Below are 26,885 nucleotides of genomic sequence, written 5' to 3'. Positions count from 1 at the left end.
TATCTTATGATAACAGCACAACAGCATATCTACGTATACTGTTAAAACTAAGACTGTTTGGATCATCATTTTACAGCTGAGAAAACCAGGCCCCAGGTTGGTAAAATGATTTGGCTAAGGTCATAAAATCAGGCAGCATTGTAACTAGCACTAGGACTTCTGCCTACAATACTGGACTCTGCACTTTGTCATGGAATCCCTTGCTATCGGTCTGTCCTATGTATGTATTTCTCTCTCCCCGAGAGAAGCATGTGCCCCGATGGAGTTGCCTGGCTTGTCATCCCTCACCAACGAAACAATTCAAAGGTGTGTGCAAGGCTGCTCTGAGATGTGAAGCACCTGGCAGGTGTAGTGCAGCGATTTAAGGTCTGCCAAATTGGATGAGTAGTAAGAAAAGTAAGAAAAGTTACTAGCTCCTGAATGATGAAAGCAAGTCCTAAAACGTGGGGAAAAATACATACATATATATACATATATGACTTAATACAACCTAGATAAATAACTTTCTTTTTTCTATTGAGGTCTGGTATTCCACATCTTCCCAAACCCAATCCACCTGATTTTTAAATCCAATTTGGTGGCTTAATTGTATTCCATAAACAAGTATTTTTTTTAAAAAAAGTTCAAATATATTTTATGTCAGTTTGGGGTCCACAAATAGGGTAATTAGCATAGGGAGGAAAAAACGAGATGAAGGAATAAATAGTCAAGGAGGGTGCTGTGTGCTCCTTGGGTGATCCATGAGAGTCCTAGATTTTCAAGCACTAACAAACTGCTTATCACAGCAAAGCTCATTAGTACTTTGTACTCGTTAGTACTCATTAGAGCCAGTACATGAGTATTAGCTCTTCAAATACAAATATAAAAAGACCATGTTACATATCACTCATAAATCCTCAGAACAAAATAATCACAGCAGCCCCACTGGGTGGGAATAATTTCATGGGCAGCTTACTGGAACAAACCAGTTCAAAAGGCTGACCCCATCCAAGCCACTACTTGACAAAAGGACCAAGGAGTGGCACTAGTCTGTGTCAGACACTCCAGGGAGCAAATCAACAGCTTCAGGGTCTATGCTACGTAAGATTCAATGTTTAAAAAAAATTAAACCACTCTCTTGAAACTTACAGAGCTTCAGTTATAGACAACAGAATAGTGATGATACATTTTAAATCACGTCAAAAGGAAAAAAGATTAATAAATCAGTTTTCCATTTTAACTGGAAAACAAAAAGTTTCATGCATGCCATACAACCAATGTTCCATATTACAACCAAGATAAGACTAAATTACTTAATATTACTGCTCCAAACTGGAAGTGAAACGTTACAAATCAATCCTTTAAATTTTTCACTTTCACTTTTTGTAGTAAGTCTAAGGAGGCTACTTTGAGCCAGAACTTTTCAACTACACATATATGCATACATACATATATTCAAAATACATTACATTTTCTTTTAGGAAGATACAGAGGAAAAGATTCTTGTATTAAAAAATAAAAGAGAAAGCAGTGAGAAATACAGAATCAGGTCAAGGTTCGAGAAAATAAAATGTTTCATTAAACAGCAAGAAGAAAATCTAGCTTTGATTGCAAATAAATCCCAAATGGTATACTTGGAGTGTTACGACTCAAGCATTTTGTTCGGCTAATTTGGTTAATTTTTATATACATAATTATCCCTCGGTCTCCCCCAAATACAGTAACACTCAATCTTTTTATTACTGACTCCACCACCCTCGCCCAACCCAGCGCAAACCTAAGGGCCCCGGACCTCCGGCGCGTCCTGAAGCCCTTTCTGCCGCCCCCGGCCCCAGCCCCGGCCCAGCTCCGCGCAGGGCCGCTCACCCCCGCCGCTGCCACCCCGCCCCGCCGGGCCGGGAGAGGTGTCCAGTCACGCCCGGAACCCAGCCGCTCAGGGGCGCGCCAGAAGCCAGAGTCCAGGATGCTCGGCCGCCGCCTCCTCACCTGCGCCACCACCGCCTCCGCTGCGACCTGCCGAGTGCCCGGATGCGGCGGCGGCCGCCGTTTGTTTTCATTCCGGGTGAGACCGGCCCCGCCCCCGCCTCCACTGCCCGGAAGGAGTTGTGGGCGGAGCTAAGAGTAGGCAGGCGAGGAGTGGGCGAGAGTCGTGGGCGGGGCCGAGATGGGGCGTGGCGAGGACCCGGCAGGCCGGGCAGGGAGGGGGCCGCTGTGGGGCGGGGCTGCGGCGGGAACGGGGGCGTGGCGGGGACGGCGCGAACAGCCAGGCTGAGTGGGGGGCGGCCCGGCGGGGCTGCAGGCTCGGGCCTCCGCGACCACCCCACACGCGTTCTCCCCGGCCCCGCAGGCCCAGTTTGCCGGCCGTCAGAGGAAAGGGAATCTGCCTGTCTCTCCAGAAGCCTTGCAAGAGGCCTGGGGCATTGCAGGGAGACCCGTTTCCCGCGGGCAGGGGTCTCTTGGCGTCTGTCTTCCTCTAGGCTGCTTGAAGGACAGATTCCAGTCAGGGGGAACAACCTTTCCACTTGCTTTGTTTCTCTATTCCTTCCATGTTCTTCTCATCCACATAAAATGCTGAAGTAAATGACTGTCTCCAAATACGGTGTTAAAAAATTGACTGCCACGTTAGAAAAAAATATTTTTTCCTTGGGGCCACGGTGTTTTATTACAACAATCAAATAAAAACTTTGAAAACGAAACGATCATTTCTAATTAATGAAAAATTTGTTATTTTTTATTGTTTTCTGTGTAGTTAAATAAAAAGTAATATAAAAACTTGAAAATTAGTAATATAAAAAGTAATGTGAAAACTTGAAAAATGGTTCGTAAGGATACAGTGTTTTTCTTGACTTGTCAGGCTTGAGTGTAATGTAAAGGTAAACATAAATAAAAAATGAAATGTATTGATTTTCATTCATTTAATTCATGTTTTTAGAATTAAGTTGTCAATATTAATTGTAACAATAAGAACATCAACAAGGGAGGTTTTCACGAACCAACTGCAGGGTTTTGCCCAAGTTTTGCTTCAGGAGGCCCCTGGCTCAAAACTAGTGTGAGTTAAATCCAACTCTTTTTTTTTTTTTTTAAATCCAACTCTTAAAGACGGTAAGGTCCTTTATTCCAGAGGGCTGTGGTGACAGGTACAGGGACCATGAAACAGGGTCTTGCAGTTGGGAAGAGAGTGGGAGGCAAGTAGAGTCTTATAATCAAGGAGCTGGGAGGGGTCAGTGGATGAGAAATGACTAAGAGGAGAGACATCAGGATAAGGGTTCTGGCTGGAATGACTTGGTGGGATTCTTGCTGCAGGCAGGCCAGGGAGATCTAATATGAGATGAGAGGGTGGTCAGATGTCAAGGATGGGGGATTTTCGATAAACTGACTTAGCAAAGTTCCTGTTCAAACTGGATTCTATAAGGACAGAGAGAGAAACTGAAAGTTGAGCTATCAGAAAAGACTCAGGAAGCTGACCGAAGTTTTGGCCAAAGGACAGTCTTTGCCAAGAGTTACTGGTGAAACTGAAAACCCTCATTGAGTAGTGTTAAAAAAAAAAAAAATTGAAAACCCACCAGACTGAAAGGGTGAATCATCATTCAAATTCCCCTAAAATTCCAGTTTATAACCACTCCCTGGAAATTCCCATTTGTAAATAGGAAAGTCAAGAATGAACTTATTTTCTTTGTAAATCTACTTTCCCATCTATAAAAATTAGTTTACCACACAAAACAATGCATGTACAGTCATCCCTCCGTATCCATGGGGATGTTCCAGGACATCCCACAGATACGAAAATCCCCAGATGCTCAAGTTTCTGATATAAAATGGTGTAGTATTTGCACATAACCTATGAACATCCTCTTGTATACTTTAAGTCACCTCTAGATTACTTATGACGCCTAATACGTCACTTCATTTATGTGGATTCAACGTAGTACTCAGCACATGGCAAATTTCAGTTTTGCTTTTTAGAGTTTTGTATAATTTTTGTTTTCTGGATATGTTCAATCTGCAGTTGATTGCATCCACAGATGCAGAATGCACGGATACAGAGGGCTGATCAATGAGGAGGAACTGCCAGAACTACCTGTTAATTTTTATGTTTCTAAGCACTGGCGGGAATTTTCCTACAGCTAAGGAAAGCCGGAGACCACAACCCAGGCCTGCAGCTGGAAGATAAGAGAAAAAAAAAACAGAAAAACCTGAAAAAACACTCTAAATGTGGAATCCCACGGTTCCCTGCACCTGGTCAGCTTTGTGCCACCTTTCCTGGCCTCTCTCATCCACAGAGAACCTACTTTGGGGACCCGCTGTGATCCCCTCAGATCCATAGTAGAAGAGTGATCGCTTTTTAATGTTGGTTCACTGCTGTATTCCCATTCTTTAAAAAGTGCTTGGCACATAGTACACACCTAATATCTATAGAATATATAAATATATGACTAACCCACACATACAGAGCATGGGTTAAGAAAATTATGATGTGACCTTTCAAAGATGGCAGATGAGAAACACCTCCAGCCAAAGCGTCTCTGCAAGAAGGAGAAATGTTAGATGAAAGCGGAACAAACAGACAGACAGACAGACATAGATCCGATGAGGGTCAGAGGGAAGGGAGCCTGAACCTGCAGGAGGCTCTATGGGAAGAGGTTGTGGAGCAGAGCTGTCCAGAGAAAGGCATCGGCAGGGATTAAGCCCTGAGAGACCTGGAGACCAGAGACAGGGGGAGGTAGAGCGATTAAAATTCCCCTCCTAGCCGGGCGCGGTGGCTCACGCCTGTAATCCTAGCTCTCTGGGAGGCCGAGGCGGGCGGATTGCTCGAGGTCGGGAGTTCGAAACCAGCCTGAGCAAGAGCGAGACCCCGTCTCTACTATAAATAGAAAGAAACTAATTGGCCAACTAATATATATAGAAAAAATTAGCCGGGCATGGTGGCACATGCCTGTAGTCCCAGCTACTTGGGAGGCTGAGACAGAAGGATCACTTGAGCCCAGGAGTTTGAGGTTGCTGTGAGCTAGGCTGACGCCACGGCACTCACTCTAGCCTAGGCAACAAAGCAAGACTCTGTCTCAAAAAAAAAAAAAAAAAAAAATTCCCCTCCCAAATGCAAATCAAAACCACAATGAGATATTACTTATCTCCAGTGAGAATGGCCTTTATCAAAAAGTCCCCAAACAATTAATGTTGGCGTGGATACGGAGGGATAGGAACACTCATACACTGCTGGTGGGACTGCAAACTAGTTCAACCTCTGTGGAAAGCAATATGGAGATACCTTAAAGAGACATAAGTAGATCTACCATTTGATCCAGCAATACTGGGCGTCTACCCAAAAGAACAAAAGACATTCTATAAAAAAGACATCTGCACTCAAATGTTTATAGCAGCACAATTCACAAGATGTGGAAACAACCCAAGTGCTCATCAATACACGAGTGGATTAATAAAATGTGGTATATGTATACCATGGAGTACTATTCAGCTTTAAGAAACAATGGTGATATAGCACTTCTTGTATTTTCCTGGCTAGAGCTGGAACCCATTCTACTAAGTGAAGTATCCCCAAAATGAAAAAAAAAAAAGCACCACATGTATTCACCAGCAAATTTGTTTCACTGATCAATGTGCATCTAAGTGCACATATAGGAATAACGTTTATCGGGCATTGGGCAGATGGGAGGGGGAAGGAAGGGGGGTATATACATACATAATGAGTGCAATGTGCACCATCTGGGGGGTGGACACACTTGAAGCTCTGACTCCGGGGGGCAAAGGCAACACATGTAACCTAAACATTTGTACCCCATGATATGCTGAAATGAAAAAAAAAAACATAGTTGTAAGAACAACAACAACAAAAATTCCCTTCCCTTGCATCTCGAACTGCTGGACACCTGCTGACACCAGCCCAGAGACTGCTACTACCAGTGAAAGAGAGTCTCTTGCGGACAGGGCACCAGGCTCCCAGCTCCCCCAGGGCACCTCCTGCCCCACTGACCCGAGCTGGTTGGCAGGTGCCATATTGCCTGTGTCCTCCCTGGGGGGCCTCAACTGCACAGGAATCATCTTGCTCATCCCCACACAGACATTTCCCAACTCCGGCCCAGACTGCAGGAGCCACAGGGGTCCAGTGGTTCCCGGGAGACCTGCAGAACTCCACAGCCTGGTCATTCTGGAAGGACTGCCACCTGGAGAGAGGGTCAGAGACTACCAATATGCAGCCCTTCCTCCACCTAGTCCTTTGTTCTCCCCTCTCCTTCCTCTACATGCAGCTGCCAAACAAGACAATTTAGCCACCATTTAGAGGCATCCACAGGGAATGGGGCTTGGACCTTTCCTTTTGGGGCCCTGCAGTGCACTGAGGGGTGCCCAGTCTGTGAGCTCCCTACGTGCTGGCCCTTCCTGGTGCTGCTTGCCCAGTGACTCCAGCAGAGCAGGGCAAACCTTGAAGTGGAAGGACATCAATCCAGCTTGGGCACTCCATGGGTGACTTGGGACCGGCATTCTTCCCCCTGGCATAATCAGGGATTGATCTCTGGGACCTGGGGGACAGCCCTACAGGCCAGATCCTATACACCCAGGTCTCCATCACATTGTCTGGGGGCACAGAAGGGATATTTGTGAACTAGTCTACTGAGGTGTGTGTCTTCAGGAGCAGATCAGAGTGGGTCCTAGCTATGGCATGCTCGTGGGGCATCCCTCCTCCCCTGGGAGGGCTATGATCCCAATTCAGGCCAGGATCTTGGGAAGGGAACCTCAAGGCCCACATCACAGTTGTGAGGGAGCTCAGCTGGCTTGAGGTCCTGCCTGCAGGCAGAGGCCCAGGAGAAACCATGGAATGGGGTGGGTGGAAAGGAACAAGGCCTGCTCCAAATTGCCAGACTGCAGGTCTCAGACAGCCCCACCTCCATATGCAGACTTTCTGGTTGAGTGGGGCCACTTCAGCCCCTCCCTGGCAGCTTTTTCCAGAGGCAGGGAACAGACCCGTGGCCCTGCTAAAGCATTTGTGGAGCTTGAGGGCAGGTTCACCCAACCCATCCCCACCCAGCCTCACTCCCCCAGCTATTCCTGCTGAGGTGGAGAATAAATACACACCTGGAAGTCCCAGGGCCCCACCCACCATCTGAGGCACTACAGTGCCTCTCCAGAGAAACTAGAGCTGGTCACGGGACCAAAAAACAACATGCCAGCTTGCTCCTCCCAGTAAGTGCCACCTACTGACAGGGAGATCAATTTGCACACCCTTTTACTGCACTTAGTGACTCATCATACAGGGTGTGGTCAAATCTCACCCACAAGCAACACCTACTGGCTCAGAGACTAAACTGGGCATGTCATTATCTAAATGAAAATCCAAAGGTAAAAAGCAACAGCTGCTCCAGATGGGAAGGAATCAGTGAAAGAACTCCAGAAGTATGAAGAATCAAACTGAAAGGACATCCCCGAAAGAGAATACCAGCTTTCTAGCAATGGATGCCAACCAAAATTAGAACACTGATATGACAGAAGAACAATTTTTGAACGTGGATTGTAAGAAAACTCAATGAAATGCAAGAGAAAATGAATACCCAACACAAAGAAACCACACTCACACACACACACACACACACACACAAATCCAGGACATGGAAGAAAAATTCACTAAAGAAATTGAAATATTAAAAATAACAGAACATCAGGAAATGAAGAATTTATTCAAGGAATTACAAAACAGAATGGAAAGCCTCAAGAATAGATCAAGCAGAAGGAGGAGTCTCAGGGATTGAAGATAATACCTTTGAATTAGACAAGTCAGTTGCAGAGACAGAGCATAAAACTAAGAGAAAAGAGCAAAGCCTACAAGAAATGTGGGATTATGTAAAGAAGCCTAATGTGAAAATTCATAGACATCCCTGAAGGTGAAGAAGAAAATACACAAGGGTTAGATAAACTATTTGAGGATATAATGGAGGAAAATTTCCCTGGCCTTGCTAGAAATCTAGATATCCAGATATAAAGAGCTCAATAACAAAATCAATAACAGAAAACTATACAGAAGATTAATAAAACAAAAAGTTGGTTCTTTGAAAAAATAAACAAAATTGACATGCTTCTTGCTAGATTAACCAAAGCAGAAAAGAAAAGACTCTAATACGCTCAATCAAGAATGAAAAAAGGAGAAATTATAGCGGATACAAAGGAAATACAAAATATTATCTATAAATACTACAAAAACTTCTATGCACATAAACTTGAAAACATGAAGAAATGGAGAAATTCTTAGAAACACAGTCTCCGTAGGCTCAATCAGGAAGAAATAGAATTCCTGAACAGACCAATATCAAGCACCCAAATTGAAACAGCTATACAAAACTATCCTTTGAAAAGTTGTGGACCAGATGGTTTCACAGCTGAATTTTACCAGACCTACAAAGAAGAACTGGTGCCTATCCTGCAGAAATTATTCCACAACATTGAGAAGGAAGGAATTCCCCCACCCAACATATTTTATGAAACCAACATCACCCTGATACCAAAACCAGGAAAGGACTCAACAAAAAAAGAAAACTGCAAACCAATATCCCTTATGAACATAGATGCAAAGATTCTCAATAAAATCCTAGCAAACTGAATTCAGATGCTTATAAAAAAAAAAAATCCATCCCGACCAACTGGGCTTCATCCCAGAGATGCAGGGATGGTTCAGCATATGCAAATCTATAAATGTAATTCACCACATAAATAGAAGTAAAAACAAAGACTATATGATCCTCTCAATAGACATAGAAAAAGCATTTGACAAAATTCAGCACCATTTTATGATAAGAATGCTTAACAAAATAGGCATAGACAGGACTTACCTAAAAATGATAAAAACCATATATGACAAACCCATAGCCAACATCATACTGAATGGGGAAAAATTGAAAGCTTGGAACTGGAACTGGACACAGTTGCCCTCTATCACCACCTCTATTCAACATAGTACTGGAAGTCCTCGCCAGAGCAATCAGGCAAGAGAAGGAAATCAAGGGCATCCAACTGGAAGCAGAAGAGGTCAAACTCTTGCTCTTCACTGATGATATGATCTTATATCTATAAAACCCCAAAGATTCTGCCATGAGACTACTGGAATTGATAAATGAATTCAGCAAAGTCTCAGGTTACAAAATCAATGTACAGAAATCAGTAGCATTCCTATATGTGAATAACAGTCAAACTGAGAACCAAATCAAAGACTCAATACCCTTAACAATAGCAACAAAGAAAATAAAATACCTAGAAATATATTTAATTAAGGAGGTGAAAGACCTCTACAGGAAAAACTATGAAACACTGAGGAAGGAAATAGCAGAGGACAAAACAGGTGGAAAACCATACGATGCTCATGGATTGGCAGAATCAACATTGTTAAAATGTCTATACCACCCAAAGTGATCTACAGATTCAATACAATCCCTATTAAAATACCAATGTCATTTTTCACAGATTTAGAAAAAATAATTCTATGCGTCATATGGAATCAGAGAAAACCCCGTATAGCCAAAGCAATCTTAAGCAAAAAGAACAAATTGGGAAGCATCATTTTTATCAGACTTCAAGCTATACTACAAGTCTATAGTAATTAAAACACCATGATACTGGCACAAGAACAGACACATAGACCAATGAAACAGAACTGAGAACCCAGATATAAAACCATCCTCATATAGCCATGTGATCTTCAACAAAGAATAAAATATACACTGGAGAAAAGAACCCTTATTCAATAAATGGTGCTGGGAAAATTGGATAGCCACATGTAGAAGACTAAAACAGGATCTGCACCTCTCACCTCTCACAAAAATCATGATGGATAACAGACTTAAACCTAAGGCGTGAAAGTATAAGAATTCTAGAAGAAAATGTTGGGAAAACTCTTACAGACATTGGCCTAGGGGAAAAAATTATAAAGAAGACCCCAAAGGCAATAACAGCAACAACAAAAATAAATAAATGGGACCTGAACAAATTAAAAAGCTTCTGCACATCCAAGGAAACTATCATAGAGCAAACAGACAACCTACAGAATGGGACAAAAATATTCACATGCTAAACATCCAATAAAGGGCTGATAACTAGAATCCATATAGAGCTCAGGAAAATCAGCAGGAAAAAACCCAAACAACCCCATTAAAAAGTGGGCAAAGGACATGAACAGAAACTTTTCAAAAGAAGAAGACAGACTAATGGTCAACAAACATATGAAAAAATGCTCAACATTGCTAATGATCAGGGGAATGCAAATGAAAACCACAATGAGATAGCACTTAACTCCAGTAAGAATGGGTTTTATCAAAAAGTCCTAAAATAACAAATGTTGGCATAGATGCAGACATATAGGAACACTTTTACACTGCTGGTGGGACTGCAGACTAGTATGGCCTCTGTGGAAAGCAATATGGAGATACCTTAAAGAGCTAAAAGTAGGATTATCATTTGATCCAAAAATCCCATTGCTGGGCACCTATCCAAGGGAAAAAAAAGACATTCTATAAAAAAGACATCTGCATTAGAATGTTTACAGCAGCACAATTCACAATTACAAAGATGTGGAAACAACCCAAGTGCCCATCAATACATGAGTAGATTAATAAAATATGGTATATGTATACCATGAGTTCTACTCAGCCACAAAAAACACTGGTGAACTAGCACCTCTCATATTATCCTGAATAGAGCTGGAATCCGGTCTACTAAGTGAAGTATCCCAAGAATGGAAAAAGAAGCACTACATGTACTCACCATCAAATGGGTATTAATTGATCAACACCTAAGTGCACATATCGTAATGACATTCATCCGGTGTCAGTCAGGTGGGAGAGGGGTGGAGGGGGTGGGTATATTCACACCTAATGGGTGCGGTGTGCACCGTCTGGGGGATGGACATGCTTGTAGCTCTGGCTCGGGCAGGGCAAAGGCAATATATGTAACCTTACACATTTGTACTCTTGTAATATTCTGACATTTAAAAAGAAGAAAAAAAATTCAATGTCGTGTGGGTGGTGTTTAAAGATTTTCTGGTTTTCCTCTAGCAGAAGGAAAATCAGTTAAGCAGAAGTTTCTTGCTTCTTTTTTTTTTTTTTTTTTTTGAGACAGAGTCTCGCTTTGTTGCCCAGGCTAGAGTGAGTGCCGTGGCGTCAGCCTAGCTCACAGCAACCTCAAACTCCTAGGCTCGAGCGATCCTTCTGCCTCAGCCTCCCAAGTAGCTGGGACTACAGGCATGCGCCACCATGCCCGGCTAATTTTTTTTTATATATATATCAGTTGGCCAATTAATTTCTTTGTATTTATAGTAGAGACGGGGTCTCACTCTTGCTCAGGCTGGTTTTGAACTCCTGACCTTGAGCAATCCACCCGCCTCAGCCTCCCAAGAGCTAGGATTACAGGCGTGAGCCACCGCGCCCGGCTAGTTTCTTGCTTCTTTATCCCACAAAACCCATGCCAGGATCTTGGCCAGTGCCCATGAGTCAGTAAAAACCCAAACTCAGGTGCTTTTACCACTGTTCAATTCTTCTGTTGCTGCTGGGAAAACAGTATGCAATTCAGCCCGCTGAGCTGATGGTTTTTACCTTCTTGGATCGGAGCGGCAGCCTTCCAGCTGGGTTGTTCCTCACTCCCCTTGGAACTGCCATCCGCAAACCCGGTGGCTCTTTGTTGGCCGGGTGAGAGCTGCTCACAGGGCACTGTCCAAGTGTCCAGGGGATCCAGCAGCTCCGCACTCAGCTCCAGAGTCAGTCCTTGGCAAAAGCAGCCTCCCTGCTTGGGAGGACCCCCTCCTTGCCTTCCCCAGGCGGCACGGTCCTGTACGAACCATTTGCATTTTACTGTGGACCTCTTCTGGGCAGTATTATCCGCAACAGAGTGTTTCTCTGACATCACCCAAGACATCATGAGTGTTTCAGGTTTTAAGATTATTGTGTGTCCTTCAGTCACATGGGTAGCTGAAAGTAACGTCTGATAGCAAGGTGATAAATGCTCCTCAAATAGAAATTCCCTAGTCCAAAGTTCCAGTAGTTGTCGCTGGGAGGCAATCACAGGCTTTTGCTATAAGCCCCAGTGAACATTCCAGAGAGGGCTACCAAATGCAGAATCTGTCCTTACAGCACTCTAGCTCTGCCTATACTCTCTGGGCTTGGCAGTCTTACTGCTTCCCATGTAGCACGTCCAATTAATATTGTTTGAAGGGCAGATTTACATGCCTCGTGTTTTACAGAGCTAGGTGGGAGAACATTCCCCAGTTAGGTACAATGCCCATCCCCAGATAAAAGAGATGCAACCACTTCACGTGAACTGTGTTCAAACATTCCAACCCTCCTATAATCGTTTGCCTTAATCCTATCAACCCTTACATTATTATGTTTTAATTCCAGGAACTGCTCTTACCTCCCCCCCATTTCACCCTCTCTCATTCAGAAGGCTTTGAGTCCTCAGCAAGGGCTCGGGCCAAGGGACCCTGGCCCTTTTGTCAGTTTTTATCTTGCTTAATCTGCCCGATTATTGCCCCAGGCAATAGCTCCGATTTCTATTCATAATCTTTGCCTTCTGAGTTTTTAAACTTCCCCAAACTGGGGCAAATACAGCAAACTTGTTTGAACCCCTTAGTGTTGGGGGAGCAGCAGGAGGTTCCTTTGGTGCACCCAACCTTTAACAGTGCTGCGTGAAGACTTTTGTTTTAACCCCATCGATTTCTACTTTATTCATCCCATTTCTTTTTTGTTTTTTTGAGACAGAGTCTCACTCTGTTGCCCTGGTTAGAGTCTCATGGCATCAGCTCAGCTCACAGCAACCTCAAACTCCTGGGCTCAGGCGATCCTTCTGCCTCAGCTTCCCGAGTAGCTGGGACTACAGGCATGCGCCACCATGCCCAGCTAATTTTTTCTATATATTTTTAGTTGGCCAATTAATTTCTTTTTATTTTTAGTAGAGATGGGGTCTCGCTGTTGCTCAGGCTGGTCTCGAACTCTTGAGCTTAAACAATACGCCCTGCCTCGGTCTCCCAGGGTGCTAGGATTACAGGTGTGAGCCACCACACCCAGCCCATCCCATTTCTTAATAACCAAACAAGGACTTTCACCCTGCTGAGTCCCATGTCTCTATCTACATTGCAGGACACCATGTGAGGAGACAGAAGAAATTTCTCAAACCTATCTCCCCACGAATTTTTGGGCCATGGTTTTTAAATATAGTCTGGCAGGCGAAGGGTTAGGGAATTGGATCTGCTGATGGCTGGGGATGAACTCATAAAGTTGGGAAGCAGAAATTGTCTTCTTGTGCTGAGCCAGTCCCATGCCTCTCAGCAGGGTGAAAGTCCTTGTTTGGTCATCCCAATTCTTAATAACCAAACAAGGACTTTCACCCTGCTGAGTCCCTTGTCTCTCTCCTTTCTTTTCCCCCCTTAGTTTCACCTTTATCAGTGCTTTCTTACTTTATTTCTTATATTTCCACCTTCCTGGAATGAGCCCTTTGACTCTCCCCTTTGCTTTCTCCAATTCCACTGTTAATTAATCTAATGTTTTATTAGCATCTGGAAGACACATGAGGGGAAACTGAGCAGATTGGATAAGGCTTCCTGAACTTTCTTTTGGTTTTGCAGCAGTAAGATTACACGGGGCCTGCCTTAACCACAGCATTTACCATGGCGTGGGTATGGGGCACATTCAGCAGGTGAATGTGAAACTACCCTTTATAAAATTAATAAAAAGGCTGTAAGGTAGGAACTGTGGTAGGGACCTGAATTCTGCAAAGATACAGGCATAGTGTATGTGTGTGTGTGTGTGTGTGTGTGTGTGTGTGTATAAATATATATATATATATATATAACTAGCTATTGTTTACTAGCTTGCTTTCCTAGAATTGCTTACTACTCAGCTGATGGTCATAGAGATTTCTAGCTTTCTTCATTGCTCTCATAGATAACATCACCCTTGTAAAACCTAAGGATGCTCTTTGAGATATCTTCCAGACCCTGCACTCTGGTGGACCAGCTGACTCAACCAGACCAGTGGCCCATACCGTCGAACTGACTCAACTGTCTTGCAACCTTCTACCTGGGAACTGGCTCAGCACAAGAAGACAATTGCTGCTTCCCAACTTTATGAGTTCATCCCCAGACAATCAGCAGATCCAATTCCCTAACCCTTCGCCCGCCAGACTATATTTAAAAACCATGGCCCAAAAATTCGTGGGGAGATAGGTTTGAGAAATTTCTTCTGTCTCCTCACATGGTGTCCTGCAATATTAAACTGTTTCTCCACTGGAACTGCTACTGTCTCCGTGTATTGGCTTCCTCTTAAGCAGTGGGCAATGAGACTGGTTTGGCGGCAACAAATGTCCCAATCGCGGTAAAGCCAGTCCCACGTGGTTTGCACACAAAGCATACCAGCTACTTCCTCTGGGGTATTCCACTTGGCTCTCAAGTGGGAAATGGGCAGTCTGCTTTGCAGGATAAACAGACCTTATTGTGACTTTTATCCAGTGCACCAAGTTGGCTGTTCCCTTGGAAATAACCTGCGGCGTGTCTGCATCACAGATAACCTTCTATGATTCTTCTGTAGTGAGTGGTGGGTCCTGCATCAGCCCAAACATCCTCTTGCATTCTGCATCATTTAAAGCCAAAGAAACTGCCCCTGAATTAGTTACTCTTATAATCCGCTTTAGTAAATATTCCTCAGGAATCTGATAATCCTGATCCACAAAACAGGATAATTCCTTCACGCTGTCAACTGAAGAATGACAGGGCTCATCCATTTGGAGAGGAGAGCTTTATTTCTCATAAAGTGTGGCCATTCTGACAGGCTGGGAAGCAGAGCCTTGGGCAGAAGCCAAGAAAGAGCAAGTACTTCAAGCAAAAGGCAACGTGAACAGAAATTTATGCTGAGCAGGGTGGTTGAATATGCATATTTAACAAGCTATAGGAGGAGTCATGAATATGTATGCAAGGAGAAACATGTGCCTGCACAACTGAGCTTCGTGCCCCTTCATGGGTCATGTGCCAAAAATGGTGGTGTTAGCATGATCCAAGGGTAGAGTTTTCAGCCCTCTGACATCAAAAGGTGAAACCAAGGACATGAAAACTCCTTGTGCAAATCCTCTGTAGACTGGTGAGAATCACCCCGTGGTTAAGTAGCCTCTTATCAGGAAGGAATGCTGGTCAGCTTTTATGCTGAAACCATAAGAGAAGTGCTGCATTCAGTGGTTGATTGAAATCAATGGTGGAGCAAGTCTTTTCAAAAGACCAGTTCTGTTTCAACCTCAGGGAAGAAAGCCTGATGGCAGTTAGCAAGGAAGGGGGTAGAATGAGGGGCAACTGACCTCCCATCCTGTCATGGCTGGGATTTCACTTTTAAGATTTCTTTGCAGTTCTCTTGGCCAAGAGGAGGTCCATTCAGTCAGTGAGGGACTTAGGATTTTATTTTTATTTCCCAACACTACACTCTCTGGTTTCAATAGTTTCTTGTTTTTTGCCCTTCCCCCACATTGACAACCTCCTTAGAAGCCACAGGTCTTAGACGTACTTTCTGCATAATTTTTCTCTTGGGGATCAGCTTGGAGGCTAGTGGCCAAAGCTCAGAAACAACTGAAATCTGAGCTTGGTCTAGTGTCAAGGTCCAACCCAGCACTCTCTTTTGATTTCATGTTAGCTTTTAACAGATAACAATAATCAAGGGATTGACTATTTTACCTTTTTCTTATTAGCTTGTATTTTCTTATGCTTGCAGTGAACCAACTCCCTGGGCACTGGATCCATCTCTATATTCTACTGGGAACTTTCAATTTCAGTAACCAATTGCAGCACAGCTTCAGCTTCATACATGTGTGGCCACCCAGGAATCAAAGGTTCTTCATCTCCCACCCTTTTATCCTTTTTCTTCCCAATCCACATATTTCCATGAGCCAGGGCTAGTCTAGCAAATCCCACTTCTGACACCAATACTGAGGCTACAGGAAAAAACACCATTTAGTTTCTCCTATACTCTCACTCAACAGTCAACACAGAAGATTTCTGGGATCAAATGTGTGTGGGATTTTTCACACAAACACCAAGGAAACAATCACTTCTGCATCAGACAGTCAGCAGTCCTCCGGTTCAATTCTGGCAGCAGCTACCTGGAGATAGTGCCAGATCCCACAGGTTGAGGGCTCAGTCCCTAAGAATCCCACACGATTATAATGCCAATCATAAGCCTCAGGTTGTTTTACCTGTGCTTCTAACATACTGGCTGTAAATTGGGGTTCCTACAACCCCCTCCTTAGGTTCAATTAATTTGCCCAAGAGGCTCACAGAACTCAGGGAAACACTTAACTTTTGTTACCAAAAGTTCAATACTTATGCCCAAGGCTGAATCAGTGAGAATGAAGAACAAGGACAAATGGTTTGAGGAAAAGGAAAGAGAAGTTTATTAACTTGCCAGCAAATGAGGAGGGTGGAAGACTAGTCTCTCAAAACACCGCCATCCTGCCTTTAAGCAGAAAGATGGGGCTTTTTAAAGGGCGGGTGGGGTGGGGGGTTCAGAGATTGGGCTCTGGTCTATGTGACCAGTGTCACTTATTGTGACTTTGGGCTATTGTTGTTTAACTGTAGTTGTTGGTTTTGGTCAACCTTATCTCCAGTAAAGATGATCTCTTGACCTCCAGACAATTCTGTGGAGCCACCTCCTGTGGTTTAAGATGCTAGAAAACAAACAACATTTTTCTGCCCCTTTGATTACTGGCCTCAGGCAGGAGTGCAGGTTTTAATTCCCAAAAAGTGGGTAGGGTTTTAAAGAGACAACTCATAACACATTTTGCCCCTTTTCAGACCTTTACCTCGGTTACACTTTCACTTTCTGGTTTACTATAAAGGATATTACAAAGGATAGCAGATGAAGAGGTGGATGGGTCAAGGATGTAGGAAGGGGCATGGAGCTCCCACATCCTCTCCAGGCACACCAACCTTCAGGAACCTTCCTGGGTCCAGCGATCTGGAAGCTCAATGAATCCAGTCCTTTTGGGTTTCTATAGAAGCTTCATTATGTGGGCACGACTGATTAAATCATTGGCCATTAGTGAGCAACTTAACCTTTAGCCTCCCTAGAGGTTGTAGGGGTAAGGCTGAAAACTTTCCACCCTATATTTATGCCTTGGTTTTTCCTGTGAGCAGCCCCGATCCTAGCCTAGGGGCTACAAGCCATCAGTCAACTCACAGCAAACAAAAAGTCAATTGAAGATTTAATCTGGTCTATGTGGGAAGGTCAGATAACAACTTAGTTTGGATTTGGTGACTGTGGAACTTTCAGCCTGGGTGACTCCCTTTGGATTTTTAGTCTGTTCTGTTGAGACCTAGTGCAGGGGCTTAGTCCGAAACAATGACCTCCTGTAATTTTTATTTAACGTTACCTTATTATTCTTCAATGTATACTAAGTTATACTTTCAACAGCACTGTTATAAGAATTTCCATCTCCTCAAATTCTCCACAACACTTAAAATTATTCATGTATAATTTTTTCCCCATAATCTTCTGGCTCTGAAATGAGTTGATTTGTTCTAAAGTACTTTGGAAACTCCTTCTCCACGGAGTCTAACTTTTTAAAAATCTCTTTGCCTTCCTTCCATTCTCCAACTTGCTCTTCTAAAAGACCTTCCCTGATTTACATGGGAAGCACTAAATATTCGCTGTTGATTTGCATATGTAAGCTTTGTTTGCTGTGCTGTGCGCAAACCAGTTTATCTGAACTGTAAGATCTGTTGTAGAGGAGGACAGTGGGCAGGATGAATTGAGTAAGAGATTTTGGTTAAACATAGCTTTGGCTGAGGTAAGAAAAGTGAAAATACATATAGATTCAATGCAATCTCTATCAAAATGCCAGCTGCCTTTTTTGCAGAAATTGACAGGCTGATCCTAAAATTCATATGGATATGCAAGGGGCCCAGAATAGTCAAAACAATCTTGAAAAAGAACAAAGAACAAAAGAATCTTGGAAAAGAACACTTCAAAATGTCAAAATTTCCCACAAAGCTACTAAGACAGTATGATACTGGTATAGGATAGACATGTAGATCCATGGAAGATAATCCGGCATGTTTATGTCCAATTGATTTTCTGCAAAGGTGCCAAAACAATCATGGAGTGCTTTGCATGCATAACTCCCTGAATACCCAGAAGGATGTACAAAACTGGCGTTGTTACCCTCGGAAGACAGAGCAGTAAGGAAGCTGCCCAAGTGGCCCAAGTACCAGAACTGTGTCCTCAAGCTCCACACATGACAGTGCCAGAGCAGGTCCAGGGACGGGCTTTGGGATTCAGAAAGGATGGGGTGCACAGCTGGGGGCTGAGCTGTGCTCTGTCCTCCATTCTCTGTCCATCCCCAAAAGCCTTACTCACCATCTCTCTGCTCTGCCCAGAACACATCCTCAACTACTCGGCTATCCCTCATTCTCAGAGCGTTTCACAAATTATGGTTTTTTGTTGTTGTTGTTTTGTTTTGCTTTTTATTTTTTTGAGACAGAGTCTCAATCTGTCTCCCTAGCTAGGGTGCAGTGGCATCATCATAATTCAATCAAACCTCAAGCTTCTGTGCTCAAGCCATCTTCCTGCCTCAGCCTCTCGAGTAGCTGGGACTACAAGTGCCTGCCACCAGGCCTGGCTAATTTTTTCTATTTTCGGTAGAGATAGGGTCTCACTCTTGCTCAGCTGGTCTTGAACTCCTGACCTCAAGCGATCCTCCCGTCTCAGCTTCCTAGAGTGCTAGGATTGCAAGCATGAGCCACCGTGCCTGGACACAAACTACGTTTTATCCATGCTTGTATTATTGCCTCACCTAGGCAAAAGGACCAGATTGTAGGTTTATTTGTACTGTATAATAATATACTGTAATAAAAGTTATGTGAATGTGGTGTCTTTCTTTGTCTCTCTCAAAATATATTGTACTGTAGTCACCTATTTTCAGACCAGGTTTGTGCATTACTGAACATGCAGCAAACAAAACCACAGATAAAGAAGGACTACTGTATTTTTATTTTTTTAAGAGACAGGGTCTCATTCTGTTGACCAGAGGTTAGAGTGCAATGGCATGATCTCACTGCAGCCTCAAACTCCTGCACTGAAGCAATCCTCCCACCTCAGCCTCCAGAGTAGCTAGGACTACAGGTGCACACCACCACAATCAGCTAGTTTTTGTATTTTTTATTTTTATTAAGACCAGGACTTTGAGACCAGCCTGTACAGCAGAGTGAGACCCTGTTTCTACAAAAAAAAAAAAAAAAGTTTTAAGTTAGCTGGAGGGGGCGTGCTTGCAGTCACAGCTACTTGGGAGGCTGAGGTGGGAGGATCGCTTGAGTCCAGGAACTCTGGGCTTCAGTGAGCTGCGATCATGCCATTCCACCTCAGCCTGGGTGACAGAGTGAGGCTCTGTTTCAAAAAAAGAAAGAAGGAGAGAAAGAGAGAAAGAGAGAGAGAGAGAAAGAAAGAAAGGGAAAATAGAGGCTTAGTTTTCTTTTTTAAGAGGAGTCCAGAGTTGATGCCACTACTCAAGGATGTGTCCTTTACTCTTCGCTCTGCAGAACCGCACCTGGCCTTCGTTTGAAAGCCACGCACAGTCTGCAGCAAGCACGTCCCCTGCCGTCAGGGCCAGATTCTGATTCCGGCCGCTGCTTCACCTCCGTAACCTGTTACAGCTACCCGACAGCAGCGCCAAATCCCTCGCTACGGACACACGAAGTCTGCCCTGCAGGTCGGGCTTCGGTTGTCTGCCCTCCCACCGTGGGGAGAAAGGAGCTCATTCCACGTGCCATTCAGTCCAACATTCCTTTCCTAGGCATAAAACCCAAACTGGAAATCTATGAGTAAGAAGGAAGACAACGGACACCGAGTAGGCAACCGGGGCCACGTGGGCAACAAGAACGTCCTGCAGCCAGAGCCGGGGCTGGTGGCCTCTCTCTGTGTGCCCACTCCCCACCTGCCCATCCTGCCTCCCCGCCACCCGCCCACGCGCCGTTCACTGAGGGCTCCCGCTACCACGCTGCCCAGCCCACGCGGGGACCCACCCCCAGGGAGCAGCCGCCGAGTGTGTGCCCCAAAGCAGTGGTAGGAAGAAGCCTGTGTCAGTGGCAGAATTGTTGTCATCAGGACGGTTACCTAAAATATTAGCAGTATTAACATGTTAATGTAAATTTTTCCAGAGTTTTCTTCCTAAAAAAGAGCTTTTCTTTAGTCACCATCCCATGTGTGCAATTTTTGTCCTACCTCTAAAAATTAACATATCTTAAGCATTTTTGTATTATTTCGTACCTCCATAAATATAATTTTAGCGGCTACCTGATATCCCGCCACGTGGATACACTGTGGGTTAGTGGAGCACTGCCTATTATTGGTGATTTAAGTTTGCGTTATCTAGAATGCAGACTTGCCTGCTGGAACAGAGACACGGTGACCAAGGGAAATGGAAGAGTCCCTCTTTCTCATCCAACAGACCAGGGCTGATGTGACAGCTCCACGTGTCAGGAAAGCAGGCGCCCGTGAGCCGCCTTGGACCATGCAACACGCTAGAGAGGACAACGCAACAAGACAGACCAGCCTACGGATGCTATGTCCGCGTTCTAGGCGGAGAGAAGGGAAAAGACACAGGCCACGCGCCTCACGTTTGCTCGCCCTGCCGTTGGCCAGCACGCAGTCCCACGGGCACCAGGTGTGAGGGGGGCTGGGAGACGTAGTTACCCTAGACAGCTGCAGCCAGGTGATACGGGGATAAGCCAGAGACAGCCCGGGTACAGCCATTTCGAGTGACACCAGACCCTGACCACCCTGGACAAGAAGTCACCGGCAAGTCTCAGGCCTGGAGCCTCCCCCCACCGAGGGGAGACAAATCACTAAGCTGGATGCTTTACAAACCGTGCTTACCTTTCTGAGACAACAGTTTATGATGAACATTCATGGCCTGACCACGACACAATGCTGGTCGCTAAGGTGGGGGAGGGGCTTTGAACATTTAAAAATGTCACCGTTGCCCTGTAAGCGGCCCGCCCCCTCATGCTCAGGAAAGGACCCTGCTCTGTTTGAGGAGTAGGATCTATCGTCTTGTCTCTCTGTCAATAAACTTTCTGTTGCTAGTTGACTTGCTCTCAAATTTTTTCCAGGAACCCACTCAGTGAGTTAAGGCATTTTCCTTCCTGTCATTGGGATACCCCCTGCATCACAGGGATTCTATGGCAATGAGAGAGAAAGGGCAACGGTATGGACTGGAGACAAGGTTGTTTCTAATTACTCATTATTTACAATCCTGTGAAGATCGTCTTTGATGTGGAGCTTTTTCCATGCTTTAGGGTGTTTTATTGTGGTCGTTGGTGGTTCTATTTTGTTTTGTTTTATTTAGTGACACCCCCAGAAGTAGAGTGACTGGATCAAGGGGTTCCAATCTTTAGGATTCTTCATACTCACTAATAAATTGTTTTCTCTATCCCCTTACCAGAATTAGACATTATAATATAAAAACAGTCTACCCTTTCTCAGGGGGAAAAGGAGGAGGAAGGAGAGGAGTGGGAGAGGAGAGAAAAGAGGAGAGAAGAAGAGGCAGGTGACGATATTTTGCAATCCTTGTGGTGTTAATATGTGTTTCATACTCCTGGGGCAAACACATTCTCACCTTCAATAAATATAAAAGCAATATTTATATTTTCTTTCTTATGCAACAGTTTGCTTGTGTCTGAGTTATACCTTTTGGAGTCAAGGATCAGACTCACTCAGGAATCTCAAATGCTGTAGGGCAGGGGTCTTCAAACTTTTTAGACAGCAGGCCAGTTCATTGTCCCTCAGACCGTCGGAGGGCCGTTGGAGAGTGCGGTGCCCATTCCACACATGCGCGCTGTGGGCCCAGGATGAGTCCCCTGCTAAGCAGGACAGGCAGAGGCAGCAAAAACACCCAGCGGGGGCCGGATAAATGTCCTCGGCGGGCTGCATGTGGCCTGCGGGCCATAGTTTGAGGACGCCTGCTGTAGGGTTTACTGCAATGGTTCGCATGGGAACGGGGACAGCAGAAACCAGCCACATGCCTGGTCTGATCACCGCCTCCCTAGCCACAGGAGTTTGTGAGCCTGTTCACTTCCCTCTCTGCTTTTCCTGGTAGAGCCACAAACCAACCACCTCAGCCTTGCTGGTAAGAGCCCTGCACCACCACCATGGCGGAAGCTCATTCAAAAGCCAGGTGCCCGCACAAACATAGCTGTGCACCAACGGTGTGGGGGTCTACAGTGCCCACTGAACAAAACTTTACACAGAAAAGTGGGTTTGAACATTTGGGGAAGTTTTTCATTTGTTTTGGATTTTGCATAATGTGACTTTAGCAAGAGTGCAGCAGGCACTGATCACACTGCATGGAAGTATTTCATGGTGAAGGAGGCCTCGGGCTGACCAGTGTGGGTCCCTCCCAAGGGGAGCTGGCATCAATGCCATGGTGACCACACATGACCAAGAAGGACAGCAAGAATTGAAGCAGGTTGTCAGGTGATAGATCATTAAAAACAATAGTTAGTACATGGGCCACTGTATGATTTTTGGCATACAACTCAAGAGTTCAAAAATTTTGTGGGATTGCTGAAAAAAGCCCCTTCTGTTCCCTTCTAACTTCTTAACTATGTGGGGGAAAAAATGTTTCTTACCACCAGCACCTGTAACAATTAACAAAAGCAGCAATGAATTGATGTTAATAATGTATCTTAATCTGGCACAGAGATACATAAACTGGAAAATAAAACTTCATTCAACTCATGAAGAGATGTATTTTCCAAGAGAAATTTAGTTTTTATATTTAACAACCATTTAGCAGTCTATCACATGTTTACGTTGCTTTAACCAAATCTACATGCCTAGTAATGGCAATGATAATTATAACCAGAAGAAACTGTTCAGTAGAGACTATGATCAAGAGGATGTAGTTTTCTTTGATTTCGATTTATAAACATATTTTTGTTGCTGAGAAATATGATAAGGGAAATCCATAAGACTTTCAAACATAAATGTTTCAGGATAAAGTTTTATGAGGGAAGTGGATAGAAAGAGTGGTTAAAGAAGAACTTACTCGTGTATTTTTAAATGGTGGGTATCCAGTTACTGTGCTATCTAGATATCACCGAACACATAGCTAAGAGTCACATAATAGTTTTATTTTAAAATATTCAGATTTGCAATAAGCTGGACGTTGTGTCCTTTGCAGCCATTTAAACTTGTGAGGAAATCGTGTAGGTGGAAAATCAAAAATTGTGAGAGGTAGAGTTGTTAAAACTGAAAATAGCCCCAGCTACTCGGGAGGCTGGGGCAGGAGGATCGCTTGAGCCCAGGAGTTTCAGGTTGCAGTGAGCTGTGATGATGCCACTGCACTCCAGCCAGGGTGACAGAGCAAGACTCTTATCTCAAAACAAAACAACAACAAAAGCACCGAAGCCAACAACTTCAGAGTCCTCCTGGGTTTGGGGCGCCCCCTGCTGGTGAGGCTCGGAGCGCGCGCCGGCTCCCCGCCCGGGGCAGCACCTGTGCACAGCCAGCATTGCAAGTTTGCGTTCTGCAAACCAGCGCGTCCCGGTGTATTTGCCAGGGTCTTCGCCCCCAAACTTGAGCCCGGCAGGAGTCGGTAAACCTGTCGGCGGCGGACCGTCGCATCCCACCCCCACCCTGGTCCCTCCGAGCCCAGCGTCGCGAGGGAAAAGAGAAGGAGACGGTCGCTGCGCACCCGGATCCCGGATCCCGTCCTCCGCCATCCAGGTGGGCGGCCGTCGCTCGCGGAGCCCCGTCCCTCTCTTTTAAACAATCTAAAGAAGTTCTTAAGGGAAAGATGAACCCAACAATAACTAAGAACCACGGGAACTCACACACACACACACACACGCACACACGCACACACACACACACATTTAAATGACTGGAGAACATTTAAAAACATGTTTAGGCCCCTGGTGACGACAGAGAAGCAAACGAACAACTGCCTGCAGTGAAGCCGCACGGATATAAACGCGGGGACGCGGCGCAGGGGGAGGGGACGGGAAATCCGCAGCGCCACACCTGGTGGGTGAAGGTGTAATTATTACAGCACCTTAAGGGAAAATGAGGAATATTAGATTTTTTTTTAATTAATGCTTTCCACCCATTAATTCTTCTTTTAAGAGTCTGTCATCAGCCCCCGCCTGCTGTCGGGAGGTGCTGGGGTGAAGTCGCCTGCGAGGCTCCCCCTCCCACCTCTGGAAAAGCAGCCAGTTCTCCAGCCTTTGGTCACCTGTCCCCGGACACTCCCATTTTTAAGTTCCCATCACACACTTCCTGTGCCAGGCGGGGTGCAGGTGGGAACCTGACCCAGAGCTCTGGCACACGCAAACTCACCCTGCAGAGCAGTAGAAGGAGCCCGCCTCAAACGTGATACCGGTGTGGTGTAGTCTTGCCTCGGAGTGTCGCAGGGACCTGCCCCACCACAGGCCTCATTTTCCCCACCTAGGCACCAGGGCATTAGACTAGATAACATGCCTGAGCTCCCCTAGGTGTTAACCCTGCCTCTGCCCTCAGGGAGTTTACAATCTAGTAGAGGAGGCAGGAGATGCGTTGTAATTCATGCAAGGAACATTTATTGAACCCTGCTAGGCATTTGGTTTTCAAATATATATATATAGTCATGCGCCCCATAACGACATTGTCGTCAATGACAGATTGCATATGCAACAGTGGTCCCATAAGATTACAATGTTGTATTTTTACTGTACCTTTTCTGTGTTTGGACACACAAGTACTTCCCACTGTGATACGTTTGCCTACAGGATTCAGCACAGTGACGTGCTGCACAGGCTTGTAGCCTGGGAGCAACAGGCTGTACCAGACAGCCCCGGTGTGCAGCAGGCTGTGCCATCCCGGTTTGCTTACGTGCACTCTGATGTTCACATGACAGTGAAACCGCCTAACAGTGCATTTCTCAGAATCTATCCAGGGGTCCTCAAACTACGACTGGCAGTCCACATGCGGCCCTCCGAGGACATTTATCCGGCCCTCCGGGTGTTTTTGCCCCCGCTGCCTGTCCTGCTCAGCAGCCGACTCGTCCCGGGCCCACAGTGCGCATGTGTGGAATGTGCCCCGCGCTCTCCAATGGCCCCCCAACAGTCTGAGGGACAGTGAAGTGGCCCCCTGTTTAAAAAGTTGGAGGACCCCTGATCTACACACACACACACACACACACACACACACGTGCGCGCGCGCACACACATACACACACACAACATGGCCTCTTCACTCTAGGAGTCTACCATGCAAACCATAGTACAAAGGAGGAAGTAAAAGAGAGAGAGAATTCTCTGGACATTCAAGGAAAGGGAGACCTGTGGATGGAAAAGCCAGAGGTAAATAAAGATAGGCAGTGGCGTGGGCTGAGAGCCAAACGAGCACACAGTCCAATACGTGCCGCCGGAGTTCAGGAGGTGGGAAATGCCCGTTTAGGCTGAGCAGAGGGTCCTGGTGGCAGCACTTGTAAAGCGGCTGGGAGGGAGGACTGTCCATGAGCTGGGGCAGATGGAACTTTGGGGATCCCGAAGCCGACAAAATTTAGGGAGCCACTTTTTGAAAAATAACCTAGTAATTACAAATACAATATGAGAAACAGAAGTAAATATTACTCAGAGTGAGAAAAAATACGTTACAAGTCTTAAAAGTTGAAAAATGCCACAAACGTTATAAAATCCAGAAAAATACAAAATGGTTTTATTAATCGTGTGACACATATTGATAGTACTTTTTTCTTATGTTTTGGCTGTAGGCTCTTCGACTCTTCAAATAGCAATGATCTTATTAGAGACATTAGAAAGACCATCTTTTCTTTAGCAGGGTGGGAAAAAATGTAGTGACCTCTTAATTTAGAACAGTCCTTCAGCTTCTGTGCCAGTTGTGAATTTATTGCATCTCAGCTCCTCCTACACCCTTCATTGCCTGCATCCCTATAATTGAGCTGAGCCTCGTACTTGCTTCTGCGCTAACCGCTAAGTGTCAGACTTTGTCAGTAGAGGGAGCCAGAGGGACGTGGGTGGAGAAGGAGAGCCAACCTTCCTGGTTCTGGCAGATTCTCTTGACAGGTTCCCGTGGCACGTGAGGATCCTCCAGCACGCGCACCTGGGAGGCCCCCAGCTTCTGCAGCGACTGACAATCCCAGTGTGTGTAGCACAAGCTCCAACAACACCCAGCAGCTAGTGGCTTTCTCAGGCACCCCCTTGGGCAGCTTCTCACGGGGTTGTGGCCAGTAAGGCACTGTCCTAGGAACGGCATCCCCTGGCACTTTCTCCTGTGGCTTTGCAGCAAGTTCTGAGGCATGACTCAACCCCCCAGATGATTCCTGTGATACCCTGGAGAGCAGATTTCCAGGCAGTTTTGCCAGTCTGGCACCACAGTGACTTCTCTGCCATGATCTCTCTGATAAGGTCTGGATCTGACCCTGGCAGAGGGACCTCTTCCTTGCCTGCACTATCTCCACCCTAAGGGTAAGGGCTGTCCCTATACCTGCCACTCCTGCATGTTTCAAGAGTCCCTTTTACTTCTTTCTAGCTGATCCTTATTGTCCCATTCCTCTGTTAAAGTTAATTCCTTGTGATGAACTTTCCTCATTCAAATTATTGTGCAGTTTTTGTCTCCTGATTGGAACATGACTAGTACAGCTTTACAACCCATTGTTGTTAATAATTATTATATATCAAAATTATTTTAAAATTTGGGGAAATGTCTATCAAGTTTCATATAAGAGTTGTAAGATTCCAGGGTATCTCGTGGGCTTTTTTTCCCTTCCCTAGTGACTAATCTTAAATACCCATTGAATTAATGATGTTTATTAGCCAGGTGTCCTTCCTGAAGAGGTGCCTATGAGTGTTATTTTGTCAGTGTCAGTTTTCATTTCAAATTAGCAGGGAA

General features: G+C 45.1%; 1 protein-coding gene across 3 annotated transcripts in view; it reads right to left on the bottom strand.

The window, feature by feature from the left end:
• Positions 1 to 2,081, bottom strand: part of NUB1 (negative regulator of ubiquitin like proteins 1) — a 30,616-nt gene extending 28,535 nt beyond the window's left edge. The window contains exon 1 of one of the 3 annotated variants that reach the window (XM_076006739.1): positions 1,966 to 2,081. In XM_076006739.1, the coding sequence (XP_075862854.1) occupies positions 1,966 to 2,036 (71 nt within the window). In that variant the 5' untranslated portion in view covers positions 2,037 to 2,081. Of the gene's footprint in view, positions 1 to 1,845 lie in introns of all 3 variants that reach the window. The other 2 variants (XM_012786204.3, XM_076006740.1) reach the window with 2 other exon arrangements.
• Positions 2,082 to 26,885: the final 24,804 nt, after the last annotated feature.

Source organism: Microcebus murinus, chromosome 9 (assembly GCF_040939455.1).
Source record: "Microcebus murinus isolate Inina chromosome 9, M.murinus_Inina_mat1.0, whole genome shotgun sequence".
Taxonomy (NCBI): domain Eukaryota; kingdom Metazoa; phylum Chordata; class Mammalia; order Primates; family Cheirogaleidae; genus Microcebus; species Microcebus murinus.
Note: the sequence above shows the minus strand (reverse complement) of the source record. Positions and strands in the feature narration are given on the sequence as shown.